This window comes from Balearica regulorum, chromosome 2, assembly GCF_011004875.1.
Source record: "Balearica regulorum gibbericeps isolate bBalReg1 chromosome 2, bBalReg1.pri, whole genome shotgun sequence".
In the NCBI taxonomy this organism is placed as follows: Eukaryota; Metazoa; Chordata; class Aves; order Gruiformes; family Gruidae; genus Balearica; species Balearica regulorum.
In genome coordinates, this window is record NC_046185.1 from 65,508,387 (window position 1) to 65,531,900 (window position 23,514).

At 39.0% G+C, this 23,514-nt stretch overlaps 1 protein-coding gene across 5 annotated transcripts in view; it reads right to left on the reverse strand.

The window, feature by feature from the left end:
- The window catches only part of MBP (myelin basic protein), a 124,201-nt gene that overhangs the window by 44,865 nt on the left and 55,822 nt on the right, over positions 1-23,514 (reverse strand). For all 5 annotated transcript variants that reach the window (XM_075744570.1, XM_075744573.1, XM_075744569.1 and 2 more), the window contains exon 3: positions 15,758-15,848. In XM_075744570.1, coding sequence (XP_075600685.1) covers positions 15,758-15,848 — 91 coding nt within the window. The remainder of the gene's footprint in view (positions 1-15,757; positions 15,849-23,514) is intronic.

Sequence of the window (23,514 nt, forward strand, 5' to 3'; positions counted from 1 at the left end):
TGAAGAAATGTTTAACCTTTATGCAGTTGAACAAAGTTCTCGTTAAATCAACCTGCTCATTAGAGTGCAGACTACAATGTCTCAATCCACACAGAGCTCAATTTTAGACAAAGGAAGCTGCAAGCACCTGTCAGCCTAACTTGGCTGAATTTAACAGCACTGAGGGATTCTGAAGCACAGCAGGATATAATACAGATTACATGGAGGTAACAGCTGGTATTGGATTTTTCTGAACTAGTAAGAGCAAAAGGACAAACAAGATGCTTTAAAACTACTATCAGAGCAAAAAAAATCTCTCAAAGTAGTAGCATCAGTAGGAAGAGCTAGTGAGGACAGATTCCAGACAGAATAATAGGTCATATCTGAAATCTAGGGCTAAGACTGAAATTAATTCCCTTTTCTAAAAGGTACAAACCTGAAGTATAGATAAACAGTATAAATACAAAAATAAAAATATGTTTCTTGGTCCGAAGATGGTAAACTGGCAGCATCATTCTAATTAGCAGGGACAAAAGGAGGAAAAAAGACCCCAAACACAACAGTAAAACTTTAACAACCAGGAATATCAAGTTGAGGCCTGTTTCAGTGGCTGAGAACTAGCAATTTTGCTTAAGATTATACTTTTTTTTTTTTTTTTAGATTTTAATGGGTCATGGGCACTATACCAGCAAAAAATATAAGCACCTGATCTTAATTTTTAAAAATGCAATTTACAATCTTCTACTTTTATTCTCCTTTACCTAGAATGAAAAGGTCAGGTAATATGAACATTCAAAAGAACGTAGAATATATATATATGTATACACATTTGTATTTATTCTACTGCTGTCTAACAGTGCAACACTTGTGTGTCATACAAACACCTGTTTGTACACACACCTACACAACGTAAGAAAATCTTGGCATTGTTACTAGTTCTCAGATTCAAAGAAAATAATTCAAAACCTGAACTGATTTACTTAAAATTTTAAAAAGTTCTCAGGTTAGCTAATTCCTTTGCCTTTCAAATACATACATTCAACCATCGTACATTGGCCAAAAGGTCTACTGCATGCTTAGGAGATTGATGGCAAGCCAGTACTGTTTTCTTAAAGCTTCAGTTTTTCAGGGATGCCAGGTGTTTGCTAAAACCATTTAATGGAAGTTTTCTAATAACCATAAAATGCACTAAGTTATTTTGGTCTTCTTAGTAGTGATTGCAGTGCCTCAATCATAATAAGTTAAGATCTGCACATTGCAATGTACAAGGGATTTGTGGTTTATGAAATCTACTTCAGGGTGCAAATACTTCAGTGGCATTTTTATAGCAGAAATATCTTTTTTCCCACTGACATAAATTTACTTAAAAATTGCTGCTATCTAAGCAGCTACAAATAACCCCCAATCTAGCAGGCAGATTAGAGATGACAGGTCAGATTCCACTTTCAACCAAGATTTAGATTTCTCTTATTTGCAAAACAAATGAACCATTCAGTGATGATAGTATTTTAAGTTCTGGAAAGTGTGACCAACTTGTAACAGAATTTACCTAGAGTCATATTTATAATTTATTTTGCTATTCAGAAAGAGAGTACGCTTCTAGTGATTCTGACTCTGTGCACCTTAGGCCCAAGATATGGTTAAAGACTCACTGATGACAAGGACTTTTATCAGAAAAGAGTATCATTTGTTAGAAGAAACCTTTCAGAAAAACTTTCTTTTTCAAGGATGTCCTGTTGTGAAAGATATCTCAAGTCTTAATTAGAATTTGTTATTACAGCAGAATGGCCACAACAGCCCCGAGCAGTGCTATTAACACCAGTATTTGTCTGTGCAAGCCTGGAATATTCACTGGCATGCGGCTTGCAGCATCTCACATGCAGTGTATGTCCTGTCAGCTTATTACCAATAAGGAAGGGCACGTGTCTTTTTTAAAAATTAAAAAAGAAAAATCTAAGTAACTTTAAAATTGACCCTTAACATACAGACTTTTCTCCCCCCTTCTTCTTTTTCCGATGTTCAAGGATGCAAGAAGAGAGATGGACTGGCTAATCCTGTGCAGTATGACTGTAGTAACATCCAGGTTAATAACCAAGAAGCTAGCCAGGGGGAGAACTGTGGGTAGAGTAGCTGCTAGTAGGCAGCTGAGGTAGATTTGACTGCTGGCAGTAAAGGAAGACCATGAAGAGGGGAAGATAGTAATGAAGAAAAGGAAGGAACCAGCCAGACAGAAGGATGCAAATGCAGCTAAAGAAGGTCTGGTAGAAAGAAATAGATCAGTAGGTGAGAAGAAAATATGGGGCAAGAAGCACAGGGAAAAGACTGGAGGCAAGCAAAAGTGGAGAACAGTAATAAAATAGCATAGTCACACCCTGTGAATAAGCCACAGTAAACAGGAACAACAGTAGGTTGGAGAAATGACTTAGAGTATAAGAAAAGCAGAGTCAACAGAATAGGTTCTGTTTACACCAGGAGGATTTTTGAGCTGATTAATACAAAGCAGGCAGGCCAGAAAAGGGATTGAAAAAAACCAAGCACCAGGCAGGTGACATCTTTGCAAAAATCTATGGGTTAATAGGCAAAAAATCTTGAATGCTTATTTATGCAGCAGTCTATTCCACTAATACCACGAATTAGGCAACAGATTGGGTTCCATTGCTTGACTGTGAAGCAGTTTAATTTGAGATCGTAACAAGGTAATATACAAACTCTTACTTTCCTCCTCCGAAAGAAATCATGGCAACCAGCGATCCTATTGTGCTTTGTTGTTGCATAATTGTTAAAGAAATGCTTTCCGATGCCCTGTGAGAGGGGGTACTATCTCGAAAGCTCAAAGGGATTGTTCATTTGATCACTAAGCACAGTGTTATTCTAACCACTCATGAACCCAGAGAATGCCTCTATTCTTATGTTCCCCTGAGAGTTGAGATCATCTGCGATATGTCGCCTATCACATATAAAGGCCGAGGTAGAACTGCTGGCAGGACATTTTAAGTGAAGGATTTTCACAGACCTGGAATTTGTCTTCTGCATTATCGGATGACAGTTGAATTTGCTGACCACTGGGCTAATTTAGAAGGTGTAAGTGTACAAGCAAATCTTTAATTAAGGATTTCAAGCTTGAGAGATTGTGTGTTGAATGGTGAAGCAGTTTTAAGAATGACAAAATTGATACAGATGTGTTTCTAATCCCAGATCCATCTGTCTCTCCCCAAAGCCACAGGCAGAAACCTTTGAGTGCATTTGATCCAAGGCTCTTAGTATAGACAGATACTAACATACAAGACAAAAAAAAAAAAACCCCAAACCAAAAGCTAACCACAGGGAAAAACCTTACATTCAAAGCCCACACACTAGACTAAAAAGCTGCACACAGTAATAACGCAGTTAGGAAAGAACAAGGTTACTCTATGCTGTTCTTTCCTACCATCTCCTAAGAATGTGTGAGTTTTTATTTCTGACCTCTTAAAATTTGTTTTACATTATTCCATTCAAGTCACTAAGATAGTCTTATGATGCACTTTAATGATTCTTGAATGTTGTTGAAAACATTGTTTACCAGTAATCTCAAAAATGAAATCCTCAGCCTCTTACCTACATATATATTAATTAAAAAAAAACAAAACAACAAAACCAAAAACACACCAAACACCTCTGACTCATGCCACTTTAGCACAAGTAGCATATAGGCAAGAACTCGAAATGGTAGTCTGTGTTAAAATCTACAGAAGACTGAAGCACTTTCCAATTTACACTTGAGAGAGTCAAGGGAATTTCCTATGCATCTCCACTCTGTGCACATTACTGTTCTCTGAATTAATACACAAACCAGCCTAGACCCCACCAGGAATTAAACAGATCCATCTACAAAATTACATAAATATGTCTTATCAAATTCCTCTCCCTAATCTGAGTTGTGCTCTTTATTCCCCCCCCCCCACCGAAAACACTGCTTACTAGCATGACTCCTTATTTTTGTGTATAAATAATATCCTTAAATAAATGCACTAATGTAACCACAACATTTTTAGGAGGTCTGAGGGATTCTAAAAACCTACACTTCATGCAAATAAACTACAACTTTCAAAAAGACGTGACCTCATTAGAAGTTCTATGACCAAGAAATGTTAGGATATTTCACTCAGATGAAAATGTCATTATTTTGCACAATATTTTTTCTTTTAACACTATAGGTAAAAAATAATTAAACCTTTCCAACATTCTGATTGAGAGCCTCCAAACCAAACTCTTTTTTATTCTCTAATTAAACAAGCAAATAAAACACTTAAATAAAACCATCATAAAGATCAAATATTTCTATACTTCCACAATGATACGAAATCTGTTAAAGGAGTTATATTTTTATTTTAATCAGAATATTTGAATTACTACTCTGCCCCTTAAAATACAAGTCTTTATGTTGCAGTGCTGCATCACAACTATGTCCACATAAGCAGACTAATAATAGATGGTGGAGAGAATGCTCTAATTTTAAATAGCTCCTTATGTCCAACTAGCTTAAATTCAACCTTTTCCCACACTTCATTTCCTGATAAAGAATATGATTATGATATGCTGAAAAACACAGGGAGCTGCTAGAAAAGCCAGATATTTGTATATGTTAGTAGTGATTTATTACAAAGAGGTCAGGAGCCACGATGATTAGCCAAGGCAGTGTACAATTTTGAGTAACATGCTGATTTAAAGACATTCACTTCTGTTTTCTTGAGGGGGCAGCTCTGCATGCTTTCTTTTTCTTATGTTCTTTTTATTGGAATCTTGAAAATAAATTGCAAGAACATTCAGACTCAGAAATCATGTAATAGGTATCTTAACTTTAAGTAGTGCTAAAAAGGGTCCTTTTACAAGGGAACTAAGAAAATACATTAGCAAAGGCCTCGTATTTTCACAGCGGGAGACATTTGTAATCAGCACATATGGTAAACAAAAAAAGTGGGTGGGAAAAAATCTAACTCAAACTAGAGAAACATTTTTCAGCCCTTACAATTATTTAGAATTGAAAGAAAAATTACAAGTCAATATAAACAGATTGTCAATGAGAAGGGCTGGACAGAGAAGTAACTTAAATGTTTGCCTTCAGGGAGAAGTCACTGGCAGAACTATATTGCTACAGGTATAACATTGTAGCTCTAACTCTGTCCAGATCAGAAATAGCACATAGAGAGGGTGCTAATGGAATAGAGTCATTGTGCTCTTGTGATTCTGCTACTGAGTTCTCCAAAGTACAACAGGCTTTATCAAGAAACTGCAGTTCATCTGCAATAACGAGAGCAATTTGATTCTTGCACTACAGTTAGATACCAACAAACTCCTTGGTGCAAAAGTAGTTTGCCTGGCAGAGGAAGTACTTACCATGAAAACCAGGAATTGGCTCTAACGGGCACAGAGCAACTTTCTTACTGTCTTTCCATTACGTTTACAGATCAATAGGCTTAGCAAGGTCCCAGACCTTGGTCAGGTGCTTCTGCAGTATGAACAATAACTGAAATAATGCTAGAAATGAGTCTGCACTTGGATTATGGAACTTTAATAATAGAGAAAAAAAAAATCATGTGCACCAGGAAATTAATAAGAGCAGTTAAAAAGGAAAAAAAAAAAAATCTCAAGCATGCATGCATCACCTCCTGAGCTTCTCACTTTGAGACAATCCTGTAGTTAGGTTCAAGCCCACTGATGGCTCCAATCCATGTCCTGAAAACTGGCCACTAAATACAAATTACTACAATCAGGTGAGCACTGATTTTGAAATAGAAGCCAGATTTACTGCTGCTAGCATACAGAATCAGAGCATACAGAAACACCTCTCTGCTGGAGCCCAGGTGGATTTGTCACCTAGGGAAAAGGGGAAAACAGTCATTTTGCCCAATCTTCTGATTCTCAGTTTAAGCCCAGATCCACCAAAATTTCTATGTCAAAATCTGGATAGTCTTTCAAAATGTTAAAGCACATTCCTAATTCTGCTGAAATCCAGTTCCTCTATTTAGTTTCATTTATCATTGTCCCCTTGTAGGCCGTGCAGTTTACAATGATGTTGGCCAGTCGCTGATTCCTCACAGCAAGGGCAGAGTAATTTGGTGGAAAAACGAGAGAGCAGCTTTCATTTTTTCAGGGGTCTTGATAGTTTTCTTGAGGGTTGTATTTCAGCATGGATCTTGAAACAAATTTGCTTTCACATCTTCATATCGGAATTATGTATCTTGAAACAGAGCAGTAAAATTGTTTCAAGAAATTTTAGCAAATAAACTGAAATAAGTAAACTTTCAGAATCTATATCTAATGCTGAGTAGGTGATTCAGACCACAATTAGGCTTGTTGTATAATTGGTACGCACGCATCTTAAGTTTTCCGTTTCATCCTATTTTGTAATAGACTTCCTATGTTGACAAAAGCAGAAGCAATACAATCTGGAGACCAAACAAGAGGATCTAGTGGTCATTTTAAGGATGGCCAGTTTATATATGAGATTGACTATGACACATAAAACAAAGGACAGCCTGAAAGTAAAAGGTAACAGAATAATGCTACTAAAGTGGCAAAATCCTGCTCATGCCACAACCTTACCTTACAAAAATGAAATACTGCAAAATTTTAGACCTGATGAATAAAGTTCTGCAAAATATATCATGTCTAGAACTAATCCCACCTGAAAGCGTTTTGCAAAAAATTTAGTCCACTCACAACAATAAATATCAGAACTCCATTTAAAACTTAGCCCTTTAACAGCTCAAGAATAAAATTCTCCACTTCTCCCACTTGACTTTGCGTTGCAAGGCATCTGCAGATGGGAAAATGGAAATGTCTTTCTGCCTGAAGCTGCCTTGGTGGCGTGCAGGACACCTGATGCAAAAGATGGCTTCCTCAAACCTGCTAGCCGAGCCGAGGACTTTGTCTACCACAGACCTAAGATCAGCACCTTCCTTGGTAAGAACTCAGGCGTAACTACCGCTCTGTTGAAATCAGTAGTGCTACTGTGCTGAAAAAGCAGGTGGTCCTGCATAGATAAATCAAGGCAAATAGAATCACCACATCCCGATAAACATTCAGGGAGGCCCACCTATTTCAAGGAAGTAATAGTTTGTCAAATGTTAAGTATCTATTCTAGAAGCATCAATATTTTCATTTTGTCTCTACTGAGTTCAGTGAAACCAAGCCTTGGTAACGTTGCGTGGTGGCTTAATTTGGTGTCCAAAACCTATCGCTTTTGTTTCAAGAGCATATTCAATCACTTTTCCACAAGCAAAGGTTAAAAAAAAATATCCTATTACAGATCTTTCAGAACAAAAATGAGAACCCTTGTGAATTTCTTTTATCTGTAGCCAGTTTATATTGAAATCACTTGAGATAAATAGAGATTTATAAGTATTTTTGCAACAGTGTCCATGTATGTGTTTGTTTAAACAACTGAGTTTAGTCTTTAAAATACTGACTTCTGCTGCAATCCTCCTTGTCAGCACTACCAGGGACATTGTTAGTTTTCCATGGTTAATATCACACACAGCAGAAATTTTAAGATGCTACAGCAAGAAGGCTCAAAAAGGAAAAAAAAAAAAAAATCACAATGGATGACAGCTACTAAAAATCAGTCAGACTAATTTAAAGTTCCTGTTTTGATGGAGATACTTTGTATCCAGTAGAAAAATGGTTCTTTCTAATTAAGTGGGAATATTAAAAGGCCTAGAGAAAGCCAAGCTTTTCATTGGCAACAGGGAAGGGAAGCATAGGGAAGGCTCTAGAGAGGGAGCCTGCTCTGAACAGCGCTGGAAATAAAGAACAGTATTATCATGGCTGTTCTCTGCTCCTCGCAAGGCTTGTAAGCGACTGCAGTCTTGTCGCCACCAGGATGTTTCTGTACAAGTACCAGTGTGTGCACACCAGTAAATACTAGTCCTTTTCACTTCTATTTTCCTCATCAAAAATAGATACCTCAGATGTGAATTTCTGCTCTGTGCCTCCTTGTCAGCACTTAAAGGGACACTGTCACGCCCATAAAACTGAACCATTGCACAAGTGCTGCCAAGCTATGTGTTTGAAGGAGTTAAGCCAGCCACTGTCAGCCTTCTTGAACAAATGCATAACAGAAAGCCATAGCTTCAAGCTTGGGTTGGATGCGCTACCTGACACGGTACTGGAGCCCTGGAGTTTCACAGAGCTCCAGGGTACAGAGATGGGAGTGCCAAGGGGAAGACGACAGATGCCGAATCCTGCAAATTTTCATTCGCTTATTCAAAAGCTTTGCGTTCCTTCTTGCTTTCACTCTTCACCACCATTAGATTCATTATCAGTCTTGTGGACACAGTTGCAAATGTCATACATTAGGCTAATGAATAATTTAGATTAACCCACCATAGAAATAAAAATATTTTGTCAGGGTCACCACCAAAACATCTTGCGTGGGGTGTTTATAATATGCTGTCATTCTTTACATCCATAATCCTTTCACAGTGGGCTGACTGCTGCTTGGCTCTCCCTTCCAGAGCTACACCATCACATACCAAGTCTGATACTTTCACAGAAGAGCTGCTGCTGGATGAGATGACGCAGCTACAATGCCTCTCCCGCCACCCTTCCAGACTCTTTGGGCAACAACTTGCACATAGGAAAATCCACACCTCTTTCCATACTCCAGCCCATCCCTTCAATGCTGGAAGGACAGGTTGATGAATTTTTGATTTTTAAGCTCAACTCACTATCTTTATAGTTTTGCTAAAGTCAATGGAACTAATTACAATATTGCCAATGAACGAGGCTTAAATGGGGGTGTCAGTGGGAAGTACCACTAAGAAATCCAAGCCCGAATTTCTCAGGCCCATCTGATCCTGACAAGGAATTAAAAGGAACTGAAATTTCACCCAATCGACAGCACACTGGATGGGAAGCATCAACTTAATACTGACCTACTGTGTTTATGACGGCAAGATGTTTACCTCCATATCCCCTTTTCCCCGTGGTTTCTGTCTTCTGCATTCAGATAATAAAAAATCTGGGTTAGGATCTCTCTCTCATGACGTGTGCTACGGACAGCTTAATGGAGCCTCGTCACACAATCAGGCAATTATGGGGGCTAGATCATCAGCGAGGCACCTCTTTTTAATCAGGATAACTGAACACTGAGAGCCTGAGGAGAACCCATTGTTTTTATACAATTCTTCAATTCTTGCAATAGGATATTATTCTGGCTCAAATTGAATATTGTGGATTTGATCCAGGAATTACCCAATGAAATTCCATAATTCTTATTATGCAGGAAGCCAAAGTTGGTGGCTTTCATACTTTTTTTTTTAAGACACAAAAGGATTTTCAATCTCAGCTGGTGCTTCCCTATTCTCCTAATAGATTGTACAAAAACTCATTCTGGTTCTCTTCTAACCATTGCATTAAAAACTGAGTCACATCGTAATTAAACTTTAATGACAACATCTGTTTCAGCTAGCACGACAGAAGAGCAGTTGGCCCATGGAGGACTATTCTGCTTCTTATTTCACTCAAACCAGAACTGAGCATTTATTGAGCCTCAACAAACTGGAAATGGGACAACTGCAACATCCCAGCTACTTTCCCCAAAATAAAGACCTTTCAGAAGCACTTTTAAATCATTTACAGATAAAATCCTGCCTTAACCAAACTGGATGATGGTACATAAGGATCAGTGATGAGGGAACACTGAGGACTCTGTTTCTTCCATGCCAACAGAATACTCCCTCGGGCTGCAGCTTGCTAACAGGACAAAGATGACAAAATACACTGGACTTAGAAAGGAGTAACTTGTTTTCATGGCTAGCTAATTAGCCAAAGGCCTCATATCACCACCCAGCAACATCTGACATTAGACCACCCTTAGCCATCCTCACTTTTACAATCGGCTACAATGTGTGCTCTGGATAACAGTAGATGGTAAATGCCTATTGTGCTTCTCCTCATCTCGAATACAGACTCACTTACTGAATAAACAAGGGGAAAAAATTCAGCAGATCCTGTACACTATATAGCAACCGTTAAAATAATAAGTAATTTATTATACTGTGCTAGTGCCCATGAGCCCTGCACTGCTAAAAATACATCAGGCATCACTGGCTCAGGTCCCTGCCTATGCTAACAACTCCAGCCCCTATGAAAGGAGAAAAACCCAACCTCTGTTATGCATGTAGCATGCATGTGGTACAGATAAGAAAAAAAGAAAAATCATATCAGATTAGACTTGTTATAATGCCCTTAAGTGCTTATGCACTAATTTTGTGGCAAACATCAGTGCTATGCTAAAAGTAATCTTAAAGGTTTAGATGCTACTGCAGAGCAGTACGTTAATTATAATGGCATATTAACTAGTTTGAGTCCAAGAGCTACTGTTACAAGCATCAGATGGTTGCCAGAAAAATATGTTTGAATGCTACTGTTAAAAAAAGAAACCCCATAAAAATGAGCCATAACCAAACCAACCACAGAATTAACATCAAAATGCAAGTATCTATACTTTAGAAAAAGCTTCAAACCCCAAAATAACAAAAAATCCCACCAGTTGGCCAACTGCTGCCTGAGAAATGCTGTTTGGTCTCTTTCCACCAGAGCAGTTCTCTAGTCTTCGGCTTCTCTTGTCCATATGTAAACTGGGCAAGGGTCCCTACACATAGCTTGCAAAAAGCATTTTATGATACACAAGATCTTGCAAGAACTAAGTTTTAGCCCTTTCCCTGGGGAGTGGGGGGTAAACAACCTCAACCAAAAGCCAACCAAACAAAAAACAAACCACAACTTGAGGTGGGCATAAAAAACACAGCAAAAAGAGAAAGGTGTGAGCAGCTCTTATCACCTACTTCTGAGATCCAACACCTGCACAAAAAATGCCAACTTGTTTGTTTGTTTGTGAAAATGTAAATCTATTCTTTCTATCTCAGAAAGTTAATCCAGTATGGCTGGTGTAATTTGGATAAACCAGTGGTCTCTGGATGGAAACAGGCCAAGTCTTGCAAGAAACTGGGAAAAGGAAGGAGATGGTGAAGGTAAGTGGAAATATGTCGACAGTTGGAACAACAGAATCATTACTTAGCTTATAATGAAACAGCTACAGGAGACTAAATTCCCCTATTTACCTCGCATCCAAGAGGCAATAACTGTACTCTGGCAATAACATCTATTTTAGGATAATTTGCTGTCTCACTAGATTGATTTTTTTGTGTAAGCTTGCCATTATTTTGCATTAAAGTCATAGCTTGTGTCCCAAACTGATTGTGTTTACAAACAGAGAAGCTTCCCAGTAAGGTCACTGAACTACAATAACCCTCAGCTTTTAGCAAGCTCCTGACACCACTGCATCACCTCCTTAGAGAAAGGCATTGTGCAACCAGGAGCTGCTAAATGCCTTCCAGCTCCTCCTTTTGCACTCCGCCCCCTCCCTTTTTTAAACGAGAATCAAAACCAAAAATGGATACAAGGAAAGAGTGAAATCCATACAGATATAACACACAATCATATATAGTCCCACCTTGTAAGTATACTCTGTACAACCACTTGTTAATTTGCAAGAGATCAACACTGCCTTTTATTTTGGGAGAATGGGCTTTATATACCATAATTAAATCCCCAACTGAACAAAAACAAAAAAAAAAAAAACCAACCCCAAAACTGATATCCAATACAGAGCATCCAAAAAATCCTAGGTGTGGACACAGTGTGACTGCAGCAACTGCAGCTACCCTTGTCCTACCATGTTAAGGGAGGCCAATGGCAAACGTGACCACATCTGCCAAACCGTTACAGATGGAAATCCCGTGGAGCCAGTTCTTCAACCTGCATAGGGTTATACAAATATCCACAGGACATTCTGTGTAGGACACAGCAGCAGGCGACAGCAGAAGCAATGAATCAGGGTCAGTCAGGAATTGTGCTGAATGTACAGTTTCTAGCTATATCCCTGAGCTCTGCATACAAAAGGTACCTCAGGATGTACCCAGTGCCGCAATTAGAAATGGCAGAATGACGGATGGTGCTGCATTCAGTGTCACTTTGCCACGCTCGGAACAGATTCACCTTGTGCTTAAATGAAAGAAAAGCTCTACAATTCTGATTTTATTTTTTTTTGGGGGGGTGGGGGCGAAGTGGGAAGTTAATTTTGTCTTTTTTATAAAAACAAAACACACATAACAATGCACTAAACCACAACAACAACAGAAAAAAAGCCAACACCCCACAGTACAATTCCAGCCACACAGCAGGGATCACTGGAAAGCACTAAGCAATGAAGAACCATGGCCACTTCAACAGATACAATTTTAGAACTGACCTACTAGATAGAAATGAAACTTTCCTATTTGAGAAGATAAAGACTTGCTTGTATCTTGAAAAGTGTAACTTTACATTGCTATCAGAAAGGGGAATATGCTGTCAACATATCACAGTTCCCCCACAGAGAATTTTTCCTTACTTGTAATTTTACGCTAGTTCAGCCCTATGGAACAAAAATATCAATAAAAATCTGCATTTGTCCTTCTCCAAGTTAATGCAATACAGGATTGCACCAAAGGAAGGTCCAAACCTCCCAGTAGTCAGAATGACAGGCAGTTTGCCCTCTCTGCTTTTGCCTCACAGTTGTAGAGTAACAATGGATCTAGTAAACTTCTGAAAATTATCTCTGGAAGTAAGGTCAGCAGACATCTCCTGACCCCCTTTAAACCCATGGCACTCTACCAGGCAATTTTCTTCTCTAGCTTGGACTGAGATGTCATTCACGATCCTTTTCTGACTACATACTGGTTGCAACAGAGACCACGTTGACTACGTGCAAGTTCAACAGAAGTTTGTAGCAAGCAAGACATTCTAGTACCACATCACAGATGCATATTCAATATAATTCAGACAAGAGAACTCTCTTGGGTGTCACAAGAAAATCCTTTCAAAGGACAAACAAAACTAACTCTTGTTAATTCAGAATTTCATAGTTACAAATACCATTACTGTACTGACTTGATTTCTTTTCTCTCCAATATCCTTACCCTTCTGCTCCATTTCTGCACTCTATCCTCCTGTATAAATAGTTCATCACCTTTGAGAATTAGCTCTCTGAAACACAAGACATACCTGACTTGTTTGTTTCATAAAGCAGCTGGTACAACATGGTTTTGTTGTTGGTAAGGACATCTCAGTATAAAAATAAGAATTAGAGAGAAATGCAAAAAACCCCTCGAGAATGATAATTCCCAAATCTAACTCACACGAAGAAGAAAACTAAGACATTCATGTTCACTCCCAAATGGACCTCCACAGTACTGGATCAATCCTTGCTTGTATCTACAAAGAATGCTATTGGGTCTACCAGACTTGAAAGAGGTATCCACGGTTGGTTCTTCAGCACCACAACATTTTCAATCAATAAGGACATGCTTGCCTCCAAAGCTGTACCCAGCTGATAGGGACTGCAGAAACAACACTTGCTCTGGTAGCAAGTATTTCCAAAAGAAATATTGCTGTATTCAAACAGCACCAGCTTCCTCAGGTATTTTCTGTATAACAATCACTAGCAATCACATCTATTCCGTGCTGTACACAGTGCATAAAGCTCCCTTTTCCTGAAAAATCATATAGTCACCCGCTCCAAGACAATACTAACCTTGGAGAGGCGGGGGAGACAAGAGCAAAGCAAGAGATTTCTGTCTCCTTTGCTAAAGAGCCTTCGACTTGGCAGTCCGAGCACTCTAGTGGCTGCCAGGGACTGGCAGTTGCTGCCACCGGGTGGCTCAGCAAAGAGGGACAGCCGGGGCTTTCGGGGGGGACCCGGCTCCTCCGAGTGCCCGCTGCACACCCATGCACCAAGACTGAAAAGGCAGGCAGCAATCAAGGGGTGCTGCCCCCCTTTTCTGAAGGGGTCTCAGTGGCAGGAATTGACTTCTCTGCTGTCTGTGCTAACCTTTCTGTAGGGGGTGGCATTGTCCAGAGAAAGCTGGGGAAAGTGATCTTTCTGAAAAACAAATAAATTAGGCACAGAAAACAGAGATCTATGTGAAAAAAGAAGGCTGTGCTGCACCCGCTCAAAGATACTGGAGTTTATTTAAAATTCTTCAGAAGAGGGATTCTAGTCAAAGCTGAAGCTATAAATTAACCAAATTCTGGTGCATACTTGATGGTTGTTATAGTTAACGTCACTGGGGAGAACAAGAAGAAAGAAATGAAGGACAGCTTGAAGTAGATCAAGCCAGAGGGAGAATAACTGAGCAGGGTCTGTAATCTAATCATTTAATTCACAGGGTAACAAATAACTCACCTAGGGAAAACTGTTTCAAGCTCATCATTTATCCCCTATGATATGAACTGGATCTGAACACCTTCAGAAATTGCCCAGAACTGCATGCAAAGGCAGGCATATACAACAGTGTCATTCTGAGAGACATAAAACTTGTATCTGCCAAAACTTCCTCCCTGACTCTCAGGGTATCTCACATTAAAGTGGTCTCCTTTGCCCCTTCAGTTCGCTTTGATTTCCTCACTTGACCAGGGTGAAAAAGAAGATTACAGACTCTATTTGCACCACATTTCCTCTTCTTTTATTGCTATTTTCATCTAATCTTAAAAACCACAAACAAACCAGACATTCACTTGTAAAGTGGCAAAAGGCATGATGTAAGATGCTATGGTCTGACTGGTTTCAGTGTTGGAAAGAAATTTTCCTTGTGGTGCCAAGTTAGCAAAGGTTGAACATTGGCTTATCTTAGATAAGCAATTCAATTCCGAAAGAGATTTGGAACATGGAATTATTTAGCAATTTGTTAGTAAATCATTAGCTTTAAAGAACACTTAGTACACTGCATGTCGACCTTCTTACATTTGTAAAAGAATCTGTAGTGAGGATATGATCACTGGATGGTGAGTTTAAGCCCACTTCATCGTTTTCAATTCCCATTTTTAAGTTCATTGTCCCCATATGGACCACAGGCTTGACTAACTACTGGTTTAATTCACTGGTACTTGAGGGTAGTGATCAGAATAAAGAAAAGCTTTAAAAGCCCGAGATTTTGCTGGTAGAAAGAGGCAGATGGAGGTCTCCTTGCTTTGCTGTCTCCATCCTTCTCACAGAAGGAAAACCAGATGGATCTGAATTGAGGAAAGACACAGCTTGAGACGCACATTACACAGTGCCGTGGGGCTCCGTAACCAGTAACACTGGATCTACTGCAAATAACCGGTGGAGCAGATGTAGAGGAAATGAGGTAATAGCCTCACCACTGAGTTAATAAAGTTAAATCCTAGTTCTAAAGTCCACCTGTGGATTCTTCAGACACTGGCATTACATGATCAGTGTTGGAAACATTCATACCAGGAATTCAGCCTCGTGTGCCAATCATGCCATATTATCTCATACAGGAAAGCTGATTTTAAACAAAAACAGTTTAAATGGTCACAAGCATTGTTTCCATATATAGTAAGAGAGATTTAATTATTCATGCTCCACTCCTTTTGTACCTTGAAAGAAAAAATTCCTTACTGTACTAATAAATAGTTGACTCATCCAAAAGTTTTCTAGCTAGTCAGCCTTAGTAAATCCACATGACTTCTGCAGATCTTGAGTCTCCACTCCAGAACACAATGGAGTTAAATACTACATCAAATGATAAACTTTCAGCCTTGCCCTCCACCTTTCTGGGTCTCTGTGGAACTGTACGGCCCATATCTGGATACCATACACCAACATCAAGTAGATCACAAGGACTTTGTGGGAATTCATTTTCTGAACTAACATATCAAATGACATTCTCCAGTTGTCTGAGTAACTCACCAAATACTTCATTATCCTCTGAAGACTGGCGTGTTAGTCTGGCTGCTTTTGGACTCTCTTTAGCTGCTTCTTCCACCTTGGTGTCAGCATTCTGTAAAACAAACATGTCTTCAGATTAGGTCTTCTTTTATAGTCATCAATCAGAAACATTCTTCAAATTTCTTAATTATGCACACATTACATTCTTTATGAATACAGAAGCATTAACACAGAGGGGTTTGGTATCTTTGCTATACAGATGTGGGTTTGCAAAATACTGAGGGAAAATACTCTCATAAAACCCAATTATTACTTTTTAAGTTTTTGAGTCTGTTTTAATCTGACTAGAGGACATAAGATGGAGGACTAGAAAAGACATCTAAATAAGAGATCTTAAAAACCATGACAGACTTGTAAGTTTCCACCTTTCCTCCTCATATTACATTTTCTTTCTATTGACATCTTCCATCATTGACTCAGTGAACCAAGAGATCAGAAGATAGTACACAACTATTTCTCCTTACAGAGCAAAGGTAAGCGAGCTAGAGAGAGCTGCTGTTGCTCAGAAGTCATCTTCAAGTCTTTAACTCATGTACTAACTGTTTAAAACACAAGTACTTATCTATTTCTGAAACAAATCTGCCAGTTAGCTGCCCGCTGTTAGACTGGGCCCAGAGATAAGTCAACAGCTTCAGCACCTAAATTGCCAGAAGTCAAAGCATTTAATTCCCTAGCTAGAAAAGACTGAAGAAAATATAATCTTTGAAATATGGAGTTTTAAATATTTATACTGCTACTAAAGAAAAAATAACTCATGTTTCCAAAATGCTTTACTTCAGTACTCAAAAGAAATGTATATGCATGCTTGCAACAATGCAGATAGCAAACTGCATATGCAGTCAACTGTTGAGCGATGGATATGAAGTGACTGATGCAATATTAAACATTACTGAAAAGAGTTGACTAAGAGTTGAGGAAGGGGGGAAGAAAGAGAGATGTAGTATATCTTTGCTTTATAAAGGACACATACTGCTCTATTCAACTACGTGCTCATTCAGAAGACTGTGATGTTTTGAAGAAATCACCTTGGTTGTACAATTTACAAATTCTTACTTACATTTTGAACATGCTGCTATACAATCTGTCCGTGAAAATGACTGGTTCTGCCCTCAGAAACATAGTACAATTCCAAACTGTAAGTGGTTTCTTATTTCTCCTTATTAATAACCACACAGAAGATATAGGATGACAGGTAGATTAAGCCTGTCAACCTCCCTACAGAACACGAGTTACAAACTTAGGGCACAAACTCAAGATACTTTGAAGCAAGACAAGCAAGCTTTGTCAGGAAAAAAAGTGAAAGACAGACCTAGGAAGCCTACTGGTGTCACACAGCAGCAGGCAAGAATCAAGAGAAAGCAGAGAGAACAGGAAAGAAAGGAGAAACTGTGCTTCAGAGGAAGAAACACCTGCAGAAGAGAAAGGATTCTGCACTCGCTCAGGGCACCAACCTGAGCATCCCACGCAGAAAACCCATCAGCTACGTATCTCTCAAAGCTGAGGGGACAGTCAGTTTTAGCAGATGCTAAGCTCCATCTTCCCAAGGGACGCTAGTTAACCCAAACTGAGGTAAGCATCCTGATATATTTTGGTTCAAGTTAAATCACTGGGGAGAACTACAAAGCAGCTGTGCTGTCTGCTCCCTGGATAAGCCACAATACTGGTGTTGACAGATGTCAGCTCCAAGATGTTGACAGGAAAGTTGTGTGATGTATCACTTTAAAACATGAGAGTGCACGTTGGATGTAAATCCACTTGGCACGGCTTCTTACACAAAATGTAAGCTTTAAAAAAATATTTATTTTGCTTTATTATTTGCACTAAAAATCTTACACGGCCATTATTACTGGCATATCAAATATTCATATTGCCAAAAACAATACAAGAAAATCACTGCAAAAGAACCAATCAATGATCCAGATGCTCTAAAACAAGCTTATTATAAACCAGCATTTTAAAAGACAAGATTTAGTCAGTTGCTTAATTCTTCTTTCCAGTGTCCTAAAAATTCTTATGTGTCTCTATCCTTCCAATCAATGAACAGAAGAAGTGAAAACACATTCCCTGCCTGAGCTGTGCCAGGAGGGATTCTTTACCTACAACTTACAAAGTTATAAACTGGTTGGTTATAAAACAAAGGCCTTTTGTACATAACATAGTAAATGTAATTCTATCTAGCTCTTACTTTCAGGTTGAGCACTCAATGCAATTTCAGAAGGGCAAAAATAGGTTTATTTTACAGTATCAGTTCCCAAGAACTATAGATTGCCCCTGATTTTAGCATGAAATAAATATGATATAGGCCTAAATTTACAAAAACTCACTCTCTCTCCCTGAAAAGCATCTCCTCGACAACCACAAAAATTATCATTAAACTGGAATTCAAGTCAAGGCTCTTGAGATGAGATGGGCATTCTCAATGTGCTTAACCCCTTCTCTGAACTAAAGCCCCCAACTTGTACTTCAGAAAAAGTGATGAGCATGTGCCCTGTTCTGCAGGTATTCTGATATCGGGAGAGAAACCAAGATCACTACCAAAGCACACTGGAGTTGCACTTCTTAGATGAATCAGGCCGCTTATGTTCCAAAATACCATAGAATACCTAAGTAGCAAGCCAGCACCTACTGCATCATAACAGCTGGTCACAGACTAGAAATACTTCTAGCATTTTATAAAAGTTACAAAATATGACGTGCATATATAACACAACTGTATGTATGTGAATACGTATACATACAGCTGCTCTCGACTCAGCCCTGATAAAAACCAGAAATTGCATTATAATCTGCCACAGCTTTACAAGACATTTTTGGCCCAGCTTCCCATTGGAGCTGCTCACTAATGCCTTGTGACTCAGTTCACCTGTTTTCCCATTATCCATCAAGTGAACACAACAGCCAGACCCATACCACAGAACACTGCAAAATTTTGATAGGTAAATATACAAATAACAAGTTGCAAAATATTTGCAACAAAAGAAGAGCAATATTAAAAATCAGGGTTTGGCTATATACACATGCATTAGTGCAAGGTGCAAGGCTATTTGTCTTTTGCTGCTACCAGTGACTATTTAGGTGACCTTTACCTAAATGGCAAATATTAAGAAATGCTGAATTACAATGATCTGTGTTCTACAGGCACTACAGCAGCAGGCCAGGCTAAAAAGTGCAGTGAAGCTTATTACATTTCCTGAAACAGCTATTTCCTCAAGAAAACACAGGACTTGGAAATGGAAAGTTGTACTCTGTGGAGTATTTAAGCCTTTTTTTTTTTTAACTACCTTGCCAGTTTTGCATACTAGTTAGGAAGGCCTTGTTTCTTTTCCTTTAACCATAAAGCTGTTATTCAATGACTTCATTTTGCAAAGGAAAGACATACAGAAAAGCTAAAACGTCTCATCAGAAACCAAACAATTGCTCAAAAAGCATTAGTGTTATATCAAAAAGAGAATTAAAGAAATCCAATGTGAAGCAGAGATTTGTATTGTCTGTGCTCTCATTCCTGCCTTTTACAATCCATTCTGTTTTCTTATTACGTATTTAGCTCATATATGTTTAGTTCCATCCCAATGGCACAAATAAAAACAGCGACATTTCCTGTATTTTCAGAAAGGTAGCACACTGACATCAAAAGTTCTAAATGCAGCGAGACATCACAGATCATGAGTACACAAACCGCTGCTTTGACAGCACAGCCATTTCTCCAGTTCTTTCTCTTGCACAGCACGTTAACCTTCCCTGCACTTTACCGCTTAACTCCACAAGACCTGGCAGAAGTGAGGGCATGGTAAAACACTTGATTCCCCCTCTACACTAGATTTACGAAATTAAGATAAACAACAGACAGCACCTCAAAAGACAGACAAGATTTTCTAGTGGATAAAACCAGATTTGACTAGCAATAAGCCTCCCTTTTTGCAAGAACAGAAAAAGGGTAAATTGTTGCAGGCAATAACAATCTTAATCTAAACTGTATCCATAGCAGTAGATCACACAACTCCTGACTTAGCTGAAGAACTCCGCAAAACATTCCTGATCTTCCACTTCTGCACTGTTATTCACCTGAATTCCATCATGCAAGGCTGGCTTTCCTTTAATATTCACGTAACGCATGTATGATGTTCAGATTATAGTAAACCTTCAGGACAACAAATACGTCGCCACTTCTCAACAGCACTAACTGATATTCCACAGAGTTCCAAGGAAATAAAAAAAACCAAGAAAATCTTTAAATCATGGATGTGTGCTCCTTCAAAAATGTGACAGTAATATGACTGCGAGTCATGTATCAAATGCACGAACTAAATACTAAATACCAAATACTGCTGCAATTGGCAGGACAGGACATAAGTCATTCTCAGCAGGGACAATTTTGTCACTTTTGTCTCATGTTCTGCATCCCCAGATTAAGTACTAACAACAACATTGCTATCATCAAAACTGGAGAAGTTCCTTGTTACTTTCTTCTCAGAGACCTCCAGTCTCAAAGTTTTTAGCTCCAGTGCATCGTGAGGAATTTACAGGCACAGCTTAACACAACCGAACAGATGCTGTGCACAATCCTTATTAGCAGCAAGAATTCATGGAATGGCAGTTGGCCCTCTTCAGGTGGGCAGAGATCTTCTGGACCTGCATTAACCAGTATGTCCAAATATCCTCCTTAACTCACCCACTAATTCTTCTGAACTGTGGAGATTTTCCAACTCCCTTTCCATTAATACAGAAAGCCAAACACACACTAGCAAGCACTAGGCTTCTTGCACGGAACGTGAATGGTGAATTTTAACAATGCTGTAACAGCTAATTCATACCCCCCCAGCAAGACTACTGCCATCATTCAGAACAGGGTTACACCAGACTGAAGCTGGGCTTGTGTTATCTCTATAGCTTCAAGCTCTTGAAAAATGTTCCAGGAACTCCTACATCAGTTCCTTCTTCAGTCCCCACCAGTCATTGGAAGGATTCAAAGTTTTAGATAAATAAAATAACTCTTAAACAGCAAGCTAATGACAATCATTATCTCCAGTTTTCTGGTATACCTCATACTCTCAGTTTAATTTTCATCCAGTTTCTAAAATGTAATACTCAAAATGTCCTCTACTAAATAGCTTCTATATAAAGTAATTATTCTTATGTTCCTGTGCATGTGTCAAAATCTTATTTGAGATATACAGTAAAAGAATTAAAAAAATGACAGAGCAATGGAAAGAGAGAGGGCTAGAGTTTTTCAAGGACAGTTTTCTGTTCCTCTCAGCTTCAACAGTACTGTGCTACTGCTGCTAATGTTACCAATGGAGAATTTCAAAAGTAGTTTCAAACAAAAGGATCCCATCACTAACCCCTAAGGCAGACAAAGGCCCTTTGAAAAAGGTTTGAGATGCCTCAAACACATTATCCAGGTCTTTGAAGAAATGCATTCAGTCTATTTTAAAACTTTAAGATACTAAGGGGTTGCAGTAAAAACCACTGAATTCCAACTCAAAAATTTGCTACGTTCTCCATTAGCAGCTCTGCACTATTTTGCTATGTGCTTCCCTCCACTTATGAAAGACATTTAAAAACTACTTCTGTTTGTGGAGAAGTTCTTAAAAATTGGGTTAATACACAGCATATCTTGCCTTTTGAGAAAATGACCACACTGGGGTTCTTATATTTTATAACTGAACCAAAATATCTTCAGCTCAGAACGTAACGGATAAAGACAACAAATGGATCCACAGTACGCAACTAGTCAGCTTTTACCAGTCTGTAAGGCATTCTCCTAATACCTTACTGAAGGGGAAAAACAAGTGATTACATTACTGTGTCCATACCAAAGACAAAGCCCAATTGCATTTGGGAGCAAGGTGCTAAAATGACAGAGTTCATTTGGGAAACAAAACAAAATAAGAACCAGGACAGACAATCCTGTGCGAGAATCAAGGTTTTCCCATGAATACCATGAACTTAAAATACCTGACAAACTCGCGTACTCTATAGATAGGGGCAGAGGGAAAGGAAATGGTATGTGAGTGGCCTGTTATTCCGCAGGTACTCTAAGACACTGTCAGAATCGGGAATTCTCATAAAACAGCAAGGAACTTGCAAAACAAGTTAAGACACAAAAATACACCCCAGGTCATTATTTTCAATTTGAAGCAAGAATCCTGTCACGGGTCTTTCACTCCATGCATGTTAATCCTGAAACTGTACACAGGGAACCTGAACATGAATCACGTAAAGTTCAGACAAGTATGGACAGAGCTACGACTTGCTATTTTCTCTACCAGTCCCACCCCGGTTCTACAGAGGAGGGCAACCACCACCACATCGGCTGTACAAGCAGCACAGCAGCACACAGAACAGAAAATCATGAAGATCAATATAAGGATCTAAAACCGCATTTGGGAACACATGGAGTTTTGACAGCCTCCACAATGCTTGACCTGAAACTAATGTTATTAAAACACATGTGCTGCCTGCTTTGAACCTGGGCGATTTTTCTATAATGCCACTGCAAACAGCATCTGGCAGGCACACTGATGGATGCAGCTCTTGACCTAATGAATCAAAGAGGAACCATCACAACACTTGATGAACAAAACCAAAAATAGGCACTTTGTACATCAAGCACAATAGCAAATCTCTTTTACAAAAGGTGTTTAAGCAGATTTCCAGAATAGTCTGAAGTGACAGCTATCAATACTGATGCTTTCACAATCCACTCATCACCTTTATCCTGTCTAGACTGTTTGCTAATTTACTTTCCTTTGAGCACTCATTTTAGCCACATACTGAACAAGTACAAATATTTCACTCTCTATTTTTTCAAGAAAAGGATGTGGTTTAAGTCACAAACACAATGCTGATGTTGCAGCCTCAATTCTCAGTGCATCTCCTTCACAAATACATTGAACAAGGGCAGTGTCTAACACCAGCAGACTAGAAATTTTCAACTGCCACCACCTGAGGTCTTTCTGAAGCGTAACAAGAAAAAAAGTCTACAAAAGCAATCCTTCTGCTAATGAAACCATTTCTGTATTCTAGCAGATCAATAAAATCTGAATTCATATAGATATTGGATACACCAGAAAAAGATAAAAAAGGTCATCGAAGCACCTGAAAAAGCACAACAGAGATACAAAAACTAGCAATTAATTACAGGATGATGCACAATAGTAAAGAGAAAACAAACAAACAAACAAGAAAACTATTACTATTAAAAAACAGGGCAAAATAACAATCCACTAGTCACGGACAGAGGATGACAGGTATTTTGGGCTTTTTTGAGGCAAAAAATGCCTTTCAACCTTGTACATTGAACTTCTCATATTGCAGGTTTGAGTTTTGCAGTTTGTAATGAATAAAAAGCAAAACGCTTGCCACTGAGATCCTCAGCACTGAATCCTCCTTAGAGGTCTATACAGGACTGGCTGTGGCAGTAAACCTGTTGATTTGCCCCTTCTAACCACCAAAGAAAGAAGAGAGGTAGAAGAGGTGGGGGCTCTCTATGGAGAGCGCAATGCAATGGTACAGCACAGCACTCAGCAGCACTACAGACTCTCCTCAAAGCAACGGCACAAGGATTTCTGCAGGGTGCTGGGCTGCACGGCCGCCTGTGTGCGCTTCCACAAAGCAGCACCGAACAGCAAGGGCCCTGAGAGAGCTCTTCAAACACTTCCCTGTAGGCAACCTAGAAATGGCTGCTAACAAGGGGGTACATTTGGGACACTTCCATC